The sequence below is a fragment of the Elephas maximus genome, chromosome 26, assembly GCF_024166365.1.
Source record: "Elephas maximus indicus isolate mEleMax1 chromosome 26, mEleMax1 primary haplotype, whole genome shotgun sequence".
Classification (NCBI taxonomy): Eukaryota; Metazoa; Chordata; class Mammalia; order Proboscidea; family Elephantidae; genus Elephas; species Elephas maximus.
The window spans coordinates 27,607,524-27,625,958 of NC_064844.1; the positions used below are offsets into that span (position 1 = coordinate 27,607,524).

General features: G+C 45.3%; 1 protein-coding gene across 2 annotated transcripts in view; it reads right to left on the reverse strand.

Moving 5' to 3' along the window:
- Nucleotides 1-381: 381 nt before the first annotated feature.
- The window catches only part of VIT (vitrin), a 127,051-nt gene continuing 108,997 nt past the window's right edge, over nucleotides 382-18,435 (reverse strand). For both annotated transcript variants that reach the window (XM_049870456.1, XM_049870455.1), the window contains 4 exons: nucleotides 15,612-15,715; nucleotides 9,807-10,033; nucleotides 6,475-6,988; nucleotides 382-1,019 (listed from right to left, as the gene is read on the reverse strand). In XM_049870456.1, coding sequence (XP_049726413.1) covers nucleotides 841-1,019; nucleotides 6,475-6,988; nucleotides 9,807-10,033; nucleotides 15,612-15,715 — 1,024 coding nt within the window. In that variant the 3' untranslated portion in view covers nucleotides 382-840. The remainder of the gene's footprint in view (nucleotides 1,020-6,474; nucleotides 6,989-9,806; nucleotides 10,034-15,611; nucleotides 15,716-18,435) is intronic.

Sequence of the window (18,435 nt, forward strand, 5' to 3'; positions counted from 1 at the left end):
TTGGTCCTTCGTGGCCTTTCACCAGCTGCTCCTGAAGTAATGTTGCAGGTACTCAGGGATTCAGGTGATAGCGACAAGTTACTAGTGGCCATGGAGCTGATCTTGACTCATGGAGACCCCACGTGTGTCAGAGTAGAACTGCACTCCATAATGTCTTCAATGGCTGATTTTTCAGAAGTACATCACCAGGCATTTCTTCCACGGTCCCTCTGGGGGGATTCAAACCTCAAAACGCAGCCGAGCGCTTTAACTATTTGCACCACCCAGGGACTCTGATGCTAGTGAAAAGGGAGGCAAATTCTCTGCACCTCTATGGATGTGCTGTCACCACGGCTGGTGGAGCACACAGCAGGGGCTCTGGAAAGGAGCAGGGCAGAGGCGGAGGCCCCCACAAACCCTGTGAGGGCTGTACACGATAGCCAGAATGATTGCACGTGATCCTGTTAAACATTTAATTAAGCAACTCTTACAATACCATGACAAGACGAGACTTGTTGAGGGTTACAGAGCTCTAATGAGAATAAAGGAAAAAATCCCACCAAAACTCCACTTAAACCTGCCACGAGTGCTGCGCTCTATTCTGAAAATAATCATGGAAACATAAAATCCCCAACCCCCTCAAAATGATGTATCATTTCAGCACATTCTGCCAATTTATGATCATCTTTCTAGCTCCAAGTTTTGAAGTATGAGAAACAACGATGGCAGAGGAGGAGGAGAAGACATCTGTGTGCCACACCCTCCTTGCCTCGGTGTCCAGCGTCGGCTGCGTGAAGCGCTGGGGTGGCCCAACCAACCAGTCGGTAGAGCACGTCTGCTGCTGTTTTGTCTGCTCTGAGCTCAGTTTCGCGGCCGGGAGTTGAACTCTGTACAAATGTTCTGGATGACCCTGGGAACGAATCTGTAGAGATGATCAAACTCGTCCACGAAGAAGGAGTGGTCCCTGGCAGGGTGAGTGGCGATGACCTCCAGCTCGTCCTGTGCTGCCCATGCAATGCCTATTGCATAGGTGATCACTCCTGTGGGGACAAGGGTGGGGTGAAGAGGTGTCCCCCCCGGGAAAGGCACTGCCAATGAAGCAGCGCCTTCCCGTGACTTTGTTGGCTGTTGTCTTCAAGTGCAACCAAATATGCCAAAACAGGCCTCCCTGCCAGCCTCTAGGCTTCTAGAATTAAATGGCCCTCATTCATTCACTCCTTCGTTCAGTAAATACCTTTGAACATCTACTATAAGCTAACAGTAAATACATGGTAAGAATTTCATGTCCCAGAGCAGGCAGAGAGGAAGATAGTTTGGGACAAGTAAAACCTGCAGGTCACACCACATGACACACACCTGCTCTGACCTGCGGAGAGCCAGATCTCAGTGAGTCCTAAATGCATCAGAGTTAGTTCAGTATCTTTTTTTAACTGAAACAGTGGAACTGAATGGCTTTAGGTTTGAGGGTGATTTGAGAAGCCATAGGAGCCCTAGTGGTGCAATGATTAAGTGCTTGGCTGCTAACTGAAAGGCCCACAGTTGAAACCCACCCTGCAGCTGGCTCCGTGGGAGAAAGATGTGGCAGCCTGCTTCCGTAAAGATTTCAGCCTATGAAACCCTGTGGGGCAGTTCTATAGGGTCACTATGAGTCGGAATCAACTTGAGGGCAATGGATTTTTCTTTTTTTGGTTGAGAAGCCAGGCAGCCCAACCTCCTTCCCAGTGCAGGAGCCCTTGCACAAGGTCCCAGGGGGTGGTCACCCAGCATCTGCTCCAGCACCATTTGAAGAAAGCCTCCCAGATAAGGGGTGGGCCCACACTGTTGAATGCTTCAGGGAGGCCTCATAGGATGAAAGCAGAAAAGTGTTCAAAGGATTTAGAAAAAACAAAAGCAAAAGCAAAAAAAAGAAAAAGACACTAGTAGCTTGGTGAGAGCAGTTCCAGGGGAGTAGGTGTAGAAGAAACCAAATGAATCGCTGGAAGTTGAAGGTGAAAATGAAGTGAAGACATGGGGATAGAAGATATGCTGTTGTCGGTTGCCACGGAGCCGGCCCCTGACTCATGGTGACCTCTTGTGTTAGAGAGTAGAACTGCTCCATAGTGCCTTCTTGGCTGTAGTCTTTACAGAAGCAGACCACCAGGCCTATTTTCTGTGGAGTGGTTGGGTAGGTTTGAACCACCAGCCTCTCTAGGTTGGCAGCCATTTGCAAACTGCTTGCACCACCTAGGCTCTCTCAGCATGTATAGCTAACCCTTTCCAGAAGTTTGGGTGTGAAGGGGTGGAGGCAGGTGGTAACTGAAGCAAAAACTTGGGATCAGGGAGAATTTTTCTTTTTTTTAGGATGGGAGGGACTTGAGCAAGTCTAGATGCAGATGGGAAAGAGTACAGTGGAAATGAAGGTGTTAGGTTGTAAAAGGGGTGAAGGGAGGAAGGTCGGGTTTGAAAGATGGCCCAGGGAGGAGAGGATATGTTTCAGAGACTAGGTATCCATTCTTAGTGGAAAGTAGTGAGTCTGCCTGGTGTGATGGTCTTTGATTTGAGCTGGGGGCAGCTGGTCAACAAAAGCCTGTCCACCCCCACCACCTTCAGGCTGGCCCAAAGCGGGTGAGCAAGATGCTATGAAAGAAGATGGCAGAGCCTGGTGTGGCCTCATGCCCAGGCACAGGGCCCATCTCCCTGATTCCAGTGTCTTCTCCTGGGAGCTCTGTCCTGTTGACTGCTGAGCTGAACCTGCCCACACGGTTCTGGCCTAAGCTGCTTTCAAATGTGGCCCACTCAGCTGGATTTCATCTCCCAGTCACTTTTCTCATCTCTCCAATTTCTTTTCTCTGAATATCATCTAGATTGGGAAAAGCCAGCTTTGGGCTTTAAAATAGCTATAGGTCTGGGCTTAGACTGACTAAGCTGTCTTTTCTACTCAAAGATGGAAAGGCTGTCCCTAATAAAGACAGCACAAACAGTACCAGAAATTTAGCTTTCCAGATCCTTGAGTCCGCTGTGCTGTAGGGAGCCTACTGGCAATTCTAATGGCCTCGTCTTGGATGCTCCCAGGGATGAAATGCTCATTCGTTTTCAGATGAGTCTTAGTGTTAGGTTGAGCAGGAAACTGCCTCCATGCAATTTGTACCTATTGGTTCCAGTACTTTAACATTTTCCAGATCATGACACCCCTGGTAGCTCCCAGGACATCTCCCTTGGTCTTCACTTCTCCTGCCAAGCAGGCCAGGGATACCCACTAGGTTAGGCCCAAAGGAGGTCCATCTAGAAAAATAAGTGTTGGTGGTGCTGAACACAAGCAGGGGGTCAGATGTTTGGAGAAAGCAGGAGAGCCCTGGGCTTGTCATCTAGAGCTGGTCCATCCAGCTGTGTGTCCATCCAGTTTCCACTTTGAAACTTTGGACAGCTTGCTTCTGAGTCTTAAACCATATTGACTCTGCTGGTATGAGCCCAAGGGACATGGTGACTGCTGGCATGTGGGCCATGAGGCATTCTGTCATGGCTGAGTATGCCCCAAGGGCTCCGTGAGGGTAAACCACGAGCAGTCTGTACCTGAACCCTGGGCTTGTTACTTTGGTTTCTCAAAGCTACTGTATTAAGGCTTATTTTACTCCTCCTCATTTCAGAATGGATTAAAAGCAGCTTTTAACAATACAGAAAATCCTGCAAAATAACCCAATTTAAGTGCAGGCAGAGAAGAAAAAACAACCAGTCCTGGCGAGTCCTGCACACTAGCACTTATCTATGTCCTTTGTGTTCACCAACTGCTTGGTGCACTTTTATTATTGTTACTATTTCTACTAAAACATGAGGTGTTCTCTAAGTTGTTTGTATTTTATGGTACTTTAGAAAAAAACAGTGATTATACATAGATCCTATAAAAAGGGCATACATGTGACCATTTTTATAAACATTTACAAAAATATCTTGCTCATTTTTCATAGTTTTAAGCTTTCTGATGTGCTCTTTTATACGTTTTTATATGGAAATATTTTTTTAAACACAGTCATGCATCACTTAACATCTGTGATACATTCTGTGAAATAGGACGTTATGTGATTTGGACATTGTGCAAATATCGTATTATATACTTAGCAAAGCTATACGGGATGCTGTAGTGTACCTGTATTGCCTAAACAGCCAAGGCCCTGTACACATACAGTACTGTACTTCTCCTTTGCCTCTTGCTGCTGCTATCCCTAGCACTGGTTTTGCTGTGTTTGGCAGCCATGATGTGCTTCATGGTGATATTTTCGAAAGAAAATTAAACAGAGATAACGGTACAACACCCAAGAGACATGCGATACACGAGGTTGGATGCTGCTGCCTACCAGTCAAAGCATACACTGTTACATGGTAAACTTTTTATTTGTAAGTAGGGAAAGTTCTCATTAAAACAATAGAAAGTACAGTACAGTACATACATAAGCCAGTAACATAGGTGTTTATTATGACTATCAAAACATATGTATTATAGGTTATATATGTACTGTACCATTATATGCCTGGCAGTACAATCGCTTTGGATACAAGAGACATGAGATAACATGTGTTGCATGTGGGAAGCTATTGATGTCTGATTATGTCCACTACATCCCATTCTCCAGTCAGGGTTCCTGAACTCTATTATAATTTTACGGGACTACGGACTTATACGCAGTGGGACATTGCCTGAACAGACCTTATATGGTGCATGACTATATTTTGAATAAGCATTTCTCTAGAGTTGTCCCCAAACCCCCAAAATCTTGTTAGCGATTGCTTATAAAAATAGTATTTTTCTTTAAAAATATTATTTTTCTTTAAAATGTTCCAACACAATTTGGTGGTCTTCGATAGAGATTAAAGTAATGAATCTAATTCCCTTTCATTGTATCACACCTTCATGTAAAATGCCTTAGGGTGTAGGATGTAAAGGAAGGGTTAATGTTCAGGTCACCCTTGGGTTTTCAATGACACTTTAGGAAACTAACTTGCTGTCCTCCTGGTCTGTTCCTTCTTTTTTTCTTTTTAAAATTGTGCATCAGGTGAAAGTTTACAGAGAAAATTAGATTCCCATTCAATAGTTTATATACAAAGAGTTTCATGGCCTTGACTTCATTCCCCACAATATGTCATCATTCTCCCCATTTCCACCCTGGTTTCCCCATTACCTTTTGTCCTGATTTTCTGCCCTTTCCTGTCTTCTCATCTTTACTTTCGGGCAAATATTGCCCTTTTGATCTCATATAATTGATTGTTCTAAGGAGCATGTTTCTCTTTGGTGTTATTGTTTGTTTTATGGATCTGTCCATTGTTTGGTGGAAACCCTGGTGGTGAGTGGTTAAGAGCTATGGCTGCTAACCAAAAGGTTGGCAGTTCGAATCCACCAGGCACTCCTTGGAAACCATATGGGGCAGTTCTACTGTTTCCTATAGGGTCACTATGAGTCGGAATCAACTCGACGGCGATGGGTTTGGTTACTATTTCGCTGGAAGGTAGTCTCCAGGACTTTAGCCTGAAGAGCATCTCAGGACCGTAGTCTCAGGGATTCCTCCAGTGTCTGTCAGATCAGTAAGTCTGATCTTTTTTGTGAATCTGATTTTTTTGTTCTACATTTTTTCTCCCACTTTGTCCGGGACCCTCTGTTGTGATCCCAGTCAGAATGGTTGGTAGTGGTAACTGGGCATGGTCTAATTCTGGTCTCAGGGTCATGTAGGCTGTGGTTCACATGTCCGCTAGTCCTTTGGACTGATTATACCCTTGAGTCTTTGGTTTCCTTCACTTTTCTTTGCTCTGGACAGGAAGAGACCAATAGTTGTATCTTAGATGGCTGCTAGAAAGCTTTTAAGACCTCAGACGCTACTAACCAAAGTAGGATGCAGAACATTGTCTCTATGAATGATGTTGTGCCAATTGACATAGATATCCCGAGTCTATGATCCTTTGCCTTGAAGCCTAGGAACTTCATCCTGCAAGGTGTTTAGTTATGTCTAAGAGGTGTCCCTGACTGTGCTCCTTGTGTGCTCTATTATCTGTATTAATATATAAGGAACACCTGTAGTCATGTATGTAGCAATGTCTACCACCAAATCTGTACCTGCTGGTGGGTGGTCTATTCCCCCTTCACTGTTGAAAGGGCCCTGCAGGGTTTAACTACAGTCCTAATACTCTCTATGGTTTTGTACATTTTATTAAATGGTCACAAAACCAATCACAAAAAGACCACTAGTTGCTGTAGAGTCAATTCTGACTCCTGGTGACCCCATGTGTGTCAGAATAGAACTGTGGTCCACATGGTTTTCAATGGATGATTTTGCAGAAGTAGATCACCAGGGCTCTTCTAAGGTGCCTCTGGGTGGACTTGAACCTCCAACTTTTTGGTTAGCAGCTGATCACATTAACTGTTTGCACCATCCAGGGGTTCCTCATAAAAAGACAGTACCTTCCTTACCCCACTGGCTCATGAGCCCCCGAGAAGCTCCTCAGAACCCAGACTGCCTGGCAAGGCCAGCTTACCCTTCTGATGGGCAGCCATGGCTGGTATTCGGACATCGTCGTAAGACCTCCCATCAGTGATGAGGACCATTAACTTCCTTTTGTTGGGCTTGGACTTCTTGAAGAGCTGCTCCAGAGCATAGTTGATGGCTGCCCCTGTGCTAGTTCCTCCGCTCCAGTACCCTACCCTCTTGATGGCATTCAGGATGTCAGGCTTGCTGCTGTACTGGTCGAACCCAAACTCCAGCCGCTGCTCGTAGGTGTACTGCACAGCCCCAATTCGAGTGTCTGTGTCAGAAATCTCAAACTCTTTGCTTAGGTTGGCCACAAATTGGAGGACTGTGCGGAAGTTGCTGGTGCCCACGCTGCTGGAGCCATCGATGACAAAGCCAATATCTGCTGAGTTGAAGCAGGTCTTGCTGCAGGCCAGGCGGTCGGAGTCACAGACCCGCTTCACCAGGGGCTGCAGGGTCTTGTGTAGGCTGAACCAGCTCTGCACGTTGAGGGAGTAAAAGCCATTTGTTCTGCACACAGCCTGGGAAGACACAGGGGAGGGACACTCACCAGGCTGGCGGGCAAGTCCTCCCACCTGTCACCACTACCCTGGGCCACCTGGACAGCCAAAGAAGCAAACAGACCCCTTGTTTCCTGCCCTAATTCTCTGAATATTCTCTTTTTCTATCTCAGTTCACCCAATCAGGCACTCACTGGAGCAAAGATCCCTGCAATCATCTCAAGACTCACATGATTCCCCCAGCTGGGGCTTAGTGAAAAGCCATCTGCCAAACAAATCCAGAGGGAGGTGTGAATCACTGATTTCAGCTTCATATTTATGCCTCTCTGGGCCCTTCAACTCATTTGTACTGGCAGCAAGCCACAAGATGGCAGTGGTAGGTGCCACCACATGAGAGAATTAAAGAAAGCTTTTGTTGTGATTGGGAAAACGGAAGACACACAAGAGAAATGACTACAGCAAATGTTTCCAGAGCAGCCCTTCACCGAGTGGGAAGGGGTCCCATCGTTGTGGAGTGGCCACGTGTGTATGATGGTACACCAGATGCTCTTGGAGAGATTCTCTCAATAAATCCCCACCTCAATCCTATAAGGCGGAGCACAAATGGTAAGTGCTCACTGCTAACCAAAAGGTTAGAAAACTGAACTCACTAAGAAGCACCTTGAAAGAAAGACCTAGTGATCTGCTCCCGAAAAGTTACAGCCTTGAAAACCCTATGAAGTGCAGGTCCGCTCTGCACACATGGGGTCACCGTGAGTCAGAATCCACTCCACACAACAGGTTTGGTTTTCTGGTTTTATAACCTCGTCATGAAGGAGTAAACTGAGGTCCAGCCATGAAGGAACATCCTCAAAGTCCCTGAGACTGGAACACAAATCTGTCTTACTTCAAAACCTGAGCTCTGTCCTCCATACAACCCTACCTTGAGGCAAATGTTCCAGAAAAAATTTAGCGCAGCTGCAAATAAGCATTGAGCAAAGTGTTTGGTGTGCTCCTGGACGTGGCTAGGGTTCCTGAGGTGGGGCGTTTCCTCCTCGCCCTTGCCTCTCCAGGGGTCAGAGACAGAATCACAGACTTGTGACCATAGATGAACCTGTACTACTTAAAAAACATTTAAAAACAAGATGGTTGAGAGCTTTCCTAGGAAACATTTTTTAATTGGCTTAAAATGGGGTCCACAAAACTTTCCATGGAAGAGGTGGTATTTGAGACAAGTGTTGAAGGCTGGGCTGAGTTCTAGCTAATAGATGGAGAGGAGGGCCTCCCACCAGGCAGATGAGCCAAGTCCTGCCAGGCTTGGAGGGAGACCAGTTGGCTGAAGCACAGGGCCTGTGTGTGGGTCACAGGAGATGCTCAGGGAGGGCGGGTTAGGATCAGAGGGCGAATGGAGCAATGGGGGAACAATGGTGGATTTGGAGGAGAGAACATATAGGCTTGGAGGAGCCCTTCATAAACATGAGTTGGGCTTCATTGTGAAGTCTAAACTGAACTGCGAAGACCTTGGAGGGAGAGAGGCCAGATATGGATACTAGCTGGAAATGAGGAAGCGGCAATGGGTATGGGAAGAATAGAGGGATGTATGAGATGGGATCGTGGGTCTCAGCAGCTGAGTAGGCGTTCTGGGGTGGCTCTGTGTGGGAGGTGGACATGGTGCCATAATGAAAAAGTCCAGAGGAGGAGCCAGTTTAGGTGGGAAAGAGGATGGATTTGGCTTTTTAAATGTAGGATTTAAAGTTTTGACAGGACATCCAGGTGAAGAAAAGTCGATCAGCTAGAAATGGATGTCTATAAAGCTCAAGAGAGAGGCCACAGTGGAGACTTAGGAGGGAGTTGGTGCTCTGAGTGCAGACTGAAGCTGAGTCCCTGCGTGAGGTTCAGGGGGTGGGGGGAGAAAGCTGAGTGAGAGAAGAGCAGAGGGCCAAGGACTGAGTCCTGGAGAAGTCTGCATTTAGGGTACAAGATGGAAAAAAGGAGAGAGCAAATGAAACAGGAGCTGCTCCATGTCCTGGAATTTGAGGGAGAAGAGAATTTCAAGAAGGATGAAATAGTCAGCAGTTGGCTATGATGCAAGGTGTTGAGCACTATTAGCTCTGAAAATGGAGAATATTAAAGCTGGAAGAACATCAAAGACAAACCAGTCCAAGGGTTTCTTTCTTTCTAAGTTGGAACTTTTTCTTTGGAGGACGGCTATTGTGAGTCCCACTGAAACATACAAAAGCTGAGCTGGTTGATGCAATGAGTGTAGGAGGTTTCCATCCCATCTGTTCTGGTCCCATCTGCTGACAGGCATCTCCACAGGACCCAGGACTAGTGTTTGAAAACCACCGATCTGGTCCAATTATTCCTTTTCATTATTTATCACTGAGTGTGTGTGTGTGTGTGTGTGTGTGTGTGAGAGTGAGTGCAGGCAGGCTCAATGGGGTCCTGCCCTAGGTCCTCTGGGGCTGTGGGAGGAATGAGGGAGAGCCTCTAGGTAATGCTGGGGACAGTGTTCCTCCACTTTCTTCCCAAAGTAGGTGTGAGATTTTGTTTTGAGGAGGTTATTCCAGGTCCCAGACTTACTTAGTCCGTCACTAGAGGCCCTCCTGCCTAGAAGTGGGCTTAAAAGACAGCCAAACAAACAAACAAACAAAAACCCAGTTACTATCTGACCCCAAGTCATGGCAACCCCACATGTATCAGAGTAGAACCGTGCTCCATAGGGCTTTCAATGGCTGATTTTCCAGAAGTCCATAGCCGTTTGCATCACCCAGGGACTTCATGTTTGAAGGAAGGAGAAACACAGCTTTGACGGTGTTGCAGCTTTTCAAAGTGCAGGGAACTCTGGGAAGTTACATACCTTGTTTGCAAAATTGGGCTCTATAACATACTGCTTCTCTTTTTCAATGGCACCTTCAATGGTGATGAAGAAAATGTTGATTCCTGACTCTCTTGCAAGTCTTGAAGCCTCCTCCACCTTGTCCGTGGGCCAGCCATCCACCATGACCACTGCCACATTGGGAGCACCACCTCGGTTCCCATTGGCTTTTGAAAAGAAGTTCTTGGTCACAAAGGAGAGGGCCCGGCCTGGAAGAGAGAAAACTTGTTCTTGGAATGATCATGCCAGTTATAAATACAGGAGTTGATCACAGTCTTAGTAGGCAAAGGATACCATGACTCGGTTGCAGAATATTTTTTAAAGAAATGTAGATTTAATGTGTTCATATATATGGGATAGAGAAACCTCAATTAATAGAAACCTAACCGATTAACTGGAAGCCCAACCTATATGACCACCACTGCCAAGTTTAGATGTTTTAGAATGCTTAGAGCTGGAAGTATTAATCTGAAATAAAAAGAGCTTTCTAAAGGCTAACCCTCAGTTAACCCCAAAATGTAATCAAGCAATAAACCTAAGTAGCAGAATTCTCCCTCTAGAAGGTATTGTGGTTTTAAGGATCCCAGGGACAATGGCTGTTCTGCAAAGAAGAGGAACAGTGAGACCATGGTATGAGAAGAGAACCGTTGTATTTTTAAGATGGCAGGGATATCTATGTATCTATATATCTGTATCAATAATTTTAATTTTTTATGTGAAATCTTGGAAACCCTGGTGGCGTAGTGATTAAGTGCTATTGGCTGCTAACCAAAGGGTCAGCAGTTCGAATCTGCCAGCCACTCCTTGGAAACTGTATGGGGCAGTTCTACTCTGCCCTACAAGGGTCACTATGAGTCAGAATCAACACCACGGTACTGGGTGGGTATGTGAAATCTATGTAAAATGGTGGACTGAGGGAGCCAGGCTGGAGTGTTTTGCATCAGTCCTGAGGCTGCTGTAATGCACGGTTGGAGGGAGATGAGGGATTCACAACTATGTCTACGAGAATGACACCTTTTGGAGCTGTGCAGTGCCCAACCTGTGCAGCTGTACATGGCTGCTCTGCTTCTGTAGTGTTCTGATGTGCTCTGGCTGAGGATACTCTCAGGGACATGTGCTCTGTCTCCTTCAGTCAGGCCAGGCTGAACATGTGGCATATTGTTCCTCCAAGCTCTTTCCAACTCAAGCATCCAGGTAACCCTGCTTCTCTGGGATCACAGGGGGATGCTGGGAGACAGGAGCCAGCACAGAAAATGCAGACTAGGTGATAAAACGTGGCTACGCAGAAATTCTGCTGGGACTTGAATCCCCTAGCTAAGGTGTAGGCCTGTGTGGCTGGGCAGCCATGAATTACCATATGCGCTGTTTGTATTTTACTGTGAAGATCATCAGTGGGGCTGTTCCTGAGCAGACCGTCCGAGTTTGAGGCATATGCTGCCTCTCCTGCTCTGTTCCCTCCTCGTGGGAATATTGGCAGCCCCTTTGTGCCCCCAGATGACTCCTTTGGGACCTATTCCCACCACCAGAACAGGTAAGGAACTGACAGTGGCACAAAGAGGTCCAGAAAAACACGTACGCTCACTCCCATCCCAGTTTCATTTTAAGCCTTTAATTTCTAATTGTCTTTTCTTAAAAAAAAAAAAATTAGGGGCCAGAAAGCAGGTGGGAAAGACTTTTAACAAAACAAAGGGGTCCTTTCTCTGCCTGGGCGCTGAAACCATACTAAGTCCTTAAGCTGGTCCCATGTTGTTTCAAAGAGCATGGGGTGGGAGGAGTTGGCCTGGAGTGACTGACAGTAGCCTCTTGGCCTCCTGCAGTCTGGGGTGAGCTCCAGGAGCTGCCAGCTGTGGAGGGCTGTATTCTGGGCTCAGTGGTGTCTTTTCTCATGGCTGCAGTGCTAAGCCAAGGGCATAAGTCTGTCTGGCCAAGGAAGAGCTATATCCACAAGAATTGGGAGACTGTGCTCTAGCCCTGGCTACATCACCTGCAGGTGGTGTGGCCCAGGATAATTCACTCCAGATCTCTGGGCCTAGATTTCCATTGCAACAATCTGCTTTAGCTGAGAGCAATGGCGATGCAGTGTTACAAGGCCTTCCAACATGCCCTTCCCAAGTGCTTATTTCCCACCTTCTAGGGCCTCAGGAAAATTTTGGAGTCAGCTAGAATGACTTACTGTCCTGGTGTGCTTACGACTTGCCCAGTATAGCAATGAAAGTCCCGTGTCCTCCCTGGAAAACTGGGACAATTGATCCCCTTAGAATCAGCATAGCTGCATTAAGAAAGGCAGGGCTCTTATCTGGGGCTCTGTGGACCCCTGGAGCATAGAGGAAGCCTGAGGGAGCCAGGCTAGAGTATTTGTTTATTCACAAATTCCTTGAAATTATACACAATATCTTGTGTGTATAAGTATTTATCTGGGTGAAGGACCATGGCTCTCATCAGATTCTTAGAGAGGCTCTCAATCTTAAAAAAAAAGTTAAGAATCACCTTCTGAAAATGTTAGGATTACTGTCATTACATTCTCTGCTTTCCTGCTTTTGGCCAGCCTATTACCTACCAAATGAGAAGACCAAATGGTTACATATGCAGTTGCTGGAGAAATGTCCTGGAGAACCCGTGTGAACTGGTTACACAGAATCTGGTTGCTAGAAAAAATCTTGGCCTCTGAGAGCTGCTTTCTCAGACAATATATCATTTTCTTTAAGGCCAAGGTCACCCAGCAATCCCCTCTGGCTCCATATCAGAGCACAGGGAACCATAAGATCACGTCAATCCCACCCAGTTTGGAGACCACAGTGAATTAGTGCCCAACACATATTCCCAGCACTTTCCTGAGCAGAGGCTGGAAATAGGAAAACTACATTGTTTAGACTCCCTTGCAGCTAGGGTTCTAGATTCGTTTTGATTCCATGAATTAATGCACTCACGTGTTATTTGGAAGGTGGAAGTAAGGCAGAGGCTGGACTTTTGTTTCTGCTATTTCTGTGGACAAAGTATCTGCAGAGAATTTGACTTTTTAGTGTTAGCAGAGTTGCCCAGGTTTAGCTCCATTGGTGTTGAGGTGGTAGGGTGCTGAGCATCTGTTTTAAGGATATGGATAGGAATAGGCAGGGAATGGCTCTGGACCTGGCAGCTGTAGCAGCAGCTTCCTGATCACAGTGGCTTCTTGGCTAAAGCATGTTCCTGACTTGGCTGTAACAAGGTCCGGGAGCTGGTGGGATTCAGAAAGTGATTTCCTGATCTTGGAAGGGGCAGCAGACCCTTTGGAACCTGGTTCTACAGGGAGCTTTTGGAAATCATCGCGGAGAGCTCAGCCGAGAGTCTGTTTCTTTAGACATCCCAATAATTTCTTTTATTCGTTTTCCAATAATTCTTTTATTTATTTTCCAGTAATTCTTCAAACCATTTAATACGCTGAAATAAATCCCTTTCTGCTTAAGCCAGCTGGAGTAGATTCTGTTCTCTGAACTCAAATCTTGATCAATACAAAGGCAGAGTTAGAGTATGCAATTAGATTAAAGCATCTCACTAATTTCATCAAAGAAATAAAGTGCCTTCTGAAGTCTTTTCCAGGATACAGTATTGGAACTTCACTGATGTAAGTATAAAGTTGAAAACAAATCAGAAATGAACTCTATCATGTTTGTGATGAGGCCCTATTGATTTGGGGGCCTGGACAGGAGTGACTTGGCCAGTGTTTAGCATTGTTCAAAGGTCAAGGCTCTATATTTGTCAGATACTAATTGTGATGGTTAAGGTTGTGTGTCAGCTTGGCTGGGCCAAGATTCTGAGTGGTTTAGCAGTTACATAATGATATAGTTATCCATTTTGTGATATAATGTAATCACCTCTATGATATAATCTGACATGATCAATCAGTTGTAAAGGGAGTTTCCTCAGGGGTGTGGCCTTCATCCAACATATATGGATGTTTTGGAAAAGCTCACTGGCTTTTGCTTACTCTGGATCCTGCATCTGGCTCATCATCATCTCACCTCCAGTTCTTGGAACTTGAGCCAGCGGCCTGCTGTATTGCCTGCCGATCTTGGAATTTGTTGGCCCCTGCAGCCTGTGAGCCAGCAGTCTTGGATTCATCAGCCCCTGCAGCTGATCAGCTGATTCATTTTCCAATAATTCTTTTATTTATTTTCCAATAATTCCTCAAACCATTTAATACGCTGAAATAAATCCCTTTCTGCTTAAGCCAGCTGGAGTAGATGATCTTGGATTCATCAGCCCCTGCAGCTATGTGGGTCAGGAGAAGCCTCCAGCCTGACATCTGACCCACAAACTTGGGACTTGCCAGCCTCTACAACTGTGTGAGCCATTTGTTTGAGATAAATCTCTCTCTCTGTCTCTCTCTGTATACATGCTTCACTGGTTTTGTTCCTCTAGAGAACTCAGCCTAAGACACTACTATTCTGATCACTACAGAGATGTACACTAAAATGGAGAGAGAGATAATTAATCAGATTTACTGTAACTTTGAGGATGCTTCCCCAAAGACAGTTCTTCTCTATGTGTGTGCTCCATGCCAAGCAATTGTACATCGCTTCTTCATTTCCCTGCACTTCGATGGTAGGAACGGGTTCTTGAGAGGTGGACAATTAGTCCTCCCAGTGCCCTCAAAGCTAGGGCACCATTTATAAATTAACACATTGGCATGGGCTCTTGGGCAGTCTTTGAGCTTGGTTAGAGTGAAACTGTTTCCTAATGCCCGGTTACCTCTGGGTGAACCAATAAAATGGAATTTCTGGACCTGCCCTGTTGAAGACTAGACCTTGGATTTCTGTTCACCTCACCCAGGCTTTAGACATCTCATGAGACTCAGCTTGAAACCAAGAACATGTCTCTCCCACACAGTCATCACTGCAACAGGAGTCGGTGGGAACCAGATTCTCAAGGGGCATTGGGGAGCCTCCTGAGTGAAACTGGTTACAAATTTAAAGTTAAATAACTGACAACTGTAGGCCAATCAGGAAAAAACCACAATAGAAGTGCTACTTGTCCTGAAGATGCTGCCATTCTCAAAAGCTGGGCGTTGCTGTGGCTCTGCAGCATGTAGATTATAGTGACTTTTGCCCCCAGAATCAACGATAATACTTTAGAAAATACACAGATACCAATGTGAGTCATTTTGTGATGGATAATTATTTTTTTCCTCCCATAGAGAAAGTTGAGGAGCCCTGGTGGTGCAACTGTTAAGTGCTTGGCTGCTAACCAAAAGGTTGGCAGTTCAAACCCACCCAGCGGCTCTGCGGGAGAAAGACCTGGAGATCTGCTTCCGTAGAGATTACAACCTAGAAAACCCTACGAGGCAGTTCTACTTTGTACCATGGGGTCACTGTGAGTTGGCACAGACTCTACGGCACCTAACAACAACAATGTATAGAATGTTAGAGGGCAGTGGTAGAATTCTAGCCTTCCATGTGGGAGACCTGGGTTTGATTCCTGGCCAGTGAAAGCTTGTAGGTTGCTATGGCACTGAATAGGTTTCAGCAGAGCTTCCAGACTAAAATGGACTAGAAAGAAAGGCCTGGTAATCTATTTCCAAAAATCAACCAATGAAAACCCTATGGATCACAACAGCTCGACCTGCAACCAATCCTGGAATGGTGCAGGAGTGGGCAGTGTTTCATTCCATCGCGCATGGGGTCGCCATGAGTTGGGGGGTCAACTCGACGGCAGCTAATAACAACAGCAAAAACATACAGAACGTTTGAAGAAATCCACGTAGAAAGAGAACCATACTAACAAGATAGAATTTTCTGAATCCAGATCACATACCTACATTAGAAAGCCCTCCTCTTGGGGTCATTTTCTCTATGGCTGCTTTCACATCTCTAGAATTCATGTGAGTCTTGAGGTTAAACTGGGTAGCAGGGTTGTCTCTGGAGAATCAATATAAGAAATAAAAATCAGCTGGGAAGTTATTACTTTTGGAGAAAAGCAGAAAACATAATCTCTTCTTTTATATACAAATAGAATGGAAGATGCTTCACAGTCTTTACCTGTGGTTTGAAAAATGCCCCACTACCAAATGGTCAGTGGATCATAACAAATTATGGATAATATTGCAAAGAATGGGAATTCCGGGACACTTAATTGCGCTTATGAGAAACCTGTACTTAGACCATGAGGCAGTTGAACAGAACAATGGGATATTGCCTGGTTTAAAGTCAAGAAAGGTATGCATCAGGGTTGTATCATTTCATCATAAGTCACCATACTCTGAGCAAATAATCTAAGAAACTGGACTATATAAAGAAGAACTGGGCATCAGGATTGGAGGAAGACTCATTAACAACCCGAGATCTGCGTTGACACAACCTTGCTTGCTGAAAGTGAAGAGGACTTGAAGCACATACTGATGAAGATTAAAGATCACAGCCTGCAGTATGGATTAAACTTCAATTTACATAAGGAAACAAAAATCCACATAACTGGACTAATAAGCAACATCATGATAAATGGAGAAAATACTGATATTGTAAATTATTTCATTTTATTTGGATCCACAACCAATGCCAGAGAAACAGAAGTCAAGAAATCAAAGGATGCATTGCATTGGGCGAATCAGCTGCAAAAGATCTCTTTAAAATGTTAAAAAGAAAAGATGTCACTTTGAGGACTAAGGTGTGCCATGGTGTGTTCAATTGCCTCATATGCATGTGAAAGCTGGACAATGAATAAGGAAGACTGAAGAATTGATGCCTTTGAATTATGGTGTTGGCAAAGAATACTGAACATGTGATGGACTGCCAGAAGAACGAACAAATCTGTCTTGGAAGAAGTCAGCCAGAATGCACCTTAGAACTGAGGATGGTGAGAATTTGTCTAGTATACTTTGGACATGTTATTAGAAAGGACCAGTCCCTGGAGAAGGACATCGTGCTTGGTAGTGAAGCATCAGTGAAAAAGAGGAAGACCCTCAATGAGATGGATTGACACAGTTGTTGCAATAATGAGCTCAAACATAACAATGATTGTGAGGATGACACAGGACCTGGCAGTGTTTTGTTCTGTTGTACACAGGGTCATTATGAGTTGGAACTGACTTGATGGCACCTAACAACAACAATAACCAAATGGTCAGTGATTCAAATCCACTAGCCGCTCTGCAGGAGAAAGATGTGGCAGCCTAATTCTGTAAAGATTACAGCCTTGGAAGCTCTATGGGGCAGTTCTACTCTGTTCTATAGGGCTGCTATGAATTGGAATCCACTCGATAGCAGTGGGTTTGGTTTTAGGTGGACAGAAGTAATGGAAAAATGAGGAGACCGGAATCCCCCCTCAGTGTATGTAGAGGGAAACAGCTTATTCTAGGACTCAGAGGTGTGTGTTCTAGTTCTAACTGTGCCGTTCCCTAGCTGTGTGGCCTTAGGGAAGTCACTTAACTTTTCTGGGCTGCAGTTTCCTTATCTAGATAAAAACAACAACCATAACATCCATCATACTTCTAATGATCAGGACTGTTGTCAAGTGGGATTTTGCCAATGTAGGATCATGCCTATTGAGTGCCCAAAGTCCCTGGGCTGTCCTAGACCCTGCTCTACGGGAAGAAAATTTAAACTATTAGCTACTTCTGGAGTTACCCTTTGTCTTAGTTATCTAGTGCTGCTATAAAAGAAATACCACAAGTGGATGGCTTTAAGAAACAGAAATTTATTCTCTTACAGTTAAGGAGACTAGAAATCAGAACTCAGCTCCAGGGGAAGCCTTTCTTTCTCTGTCGGCTCTGGTGGGAGGTCCTTGTCATCCATCTTCCCCTGGTCTAGAGCTTCTCAACGGAGGGACCCCGGGTCTGAAGGACTCGCTCCCTGGAAGTCCCCCTGTCTCTCTGCTCAAGTCTGTCTTTTATATTTCAAAAGATATTACCTGAAGATACAACTTAATATTATAGACTGAGTCCTGCCTCATTTATGTAACTGCCCTAATCCTGCCTCCTTAACATCATAAAGGTAGGATTTACAACACGTAGGAAAATTATGTCTGATGAGAAAATGGTGGACAATCATACAATACTGGGAATCATGGCCTAGCCAAGCTGACACACATTTTTGGGGGACGCAATTCAATCTATAACACCCCTTGAATGGGAAATGCATTTTAATAGTGACGCCAAGGAGAAGACAACACTCCATCTTTCTCATCATGTGGCTCCTGAGAGTGGGAGAGACTACTCGAATCTCACTCAGAGAATCTATGTCTATCTACTGAGATTTGTTAGCTGCTGTCCAGTCAGCTCCCAACTCATGGCAACCTCATGCACAACAAAATGAAATGCTGCCCAGTCCTATACCATTCCCACGATTGGTTGAGGATCGAACCATTGTGACTCATAGAGTTTTCTTTGGCTGATTTTTGGAAGTAGATCACCAGGTCTTTTTTCGTAGTCCATCTTTGTCTGGAAGCTCTGCTGAAACCTCTTCAGCATTGTAGCAACACACAACCCTCCAATGACAGAGGAGCGGTGGCTGTGCCTGAGGTGCATTGGCCAGGAATCGAACCAAGGTCTCCAGCGTGGAAGGTGAGAATTCTACCACAGAGCCATCACTACCCCCAAAACTGGAGAGAAAAAAAAAAAAAGGAGAGAAGTTGGAGCAAATTC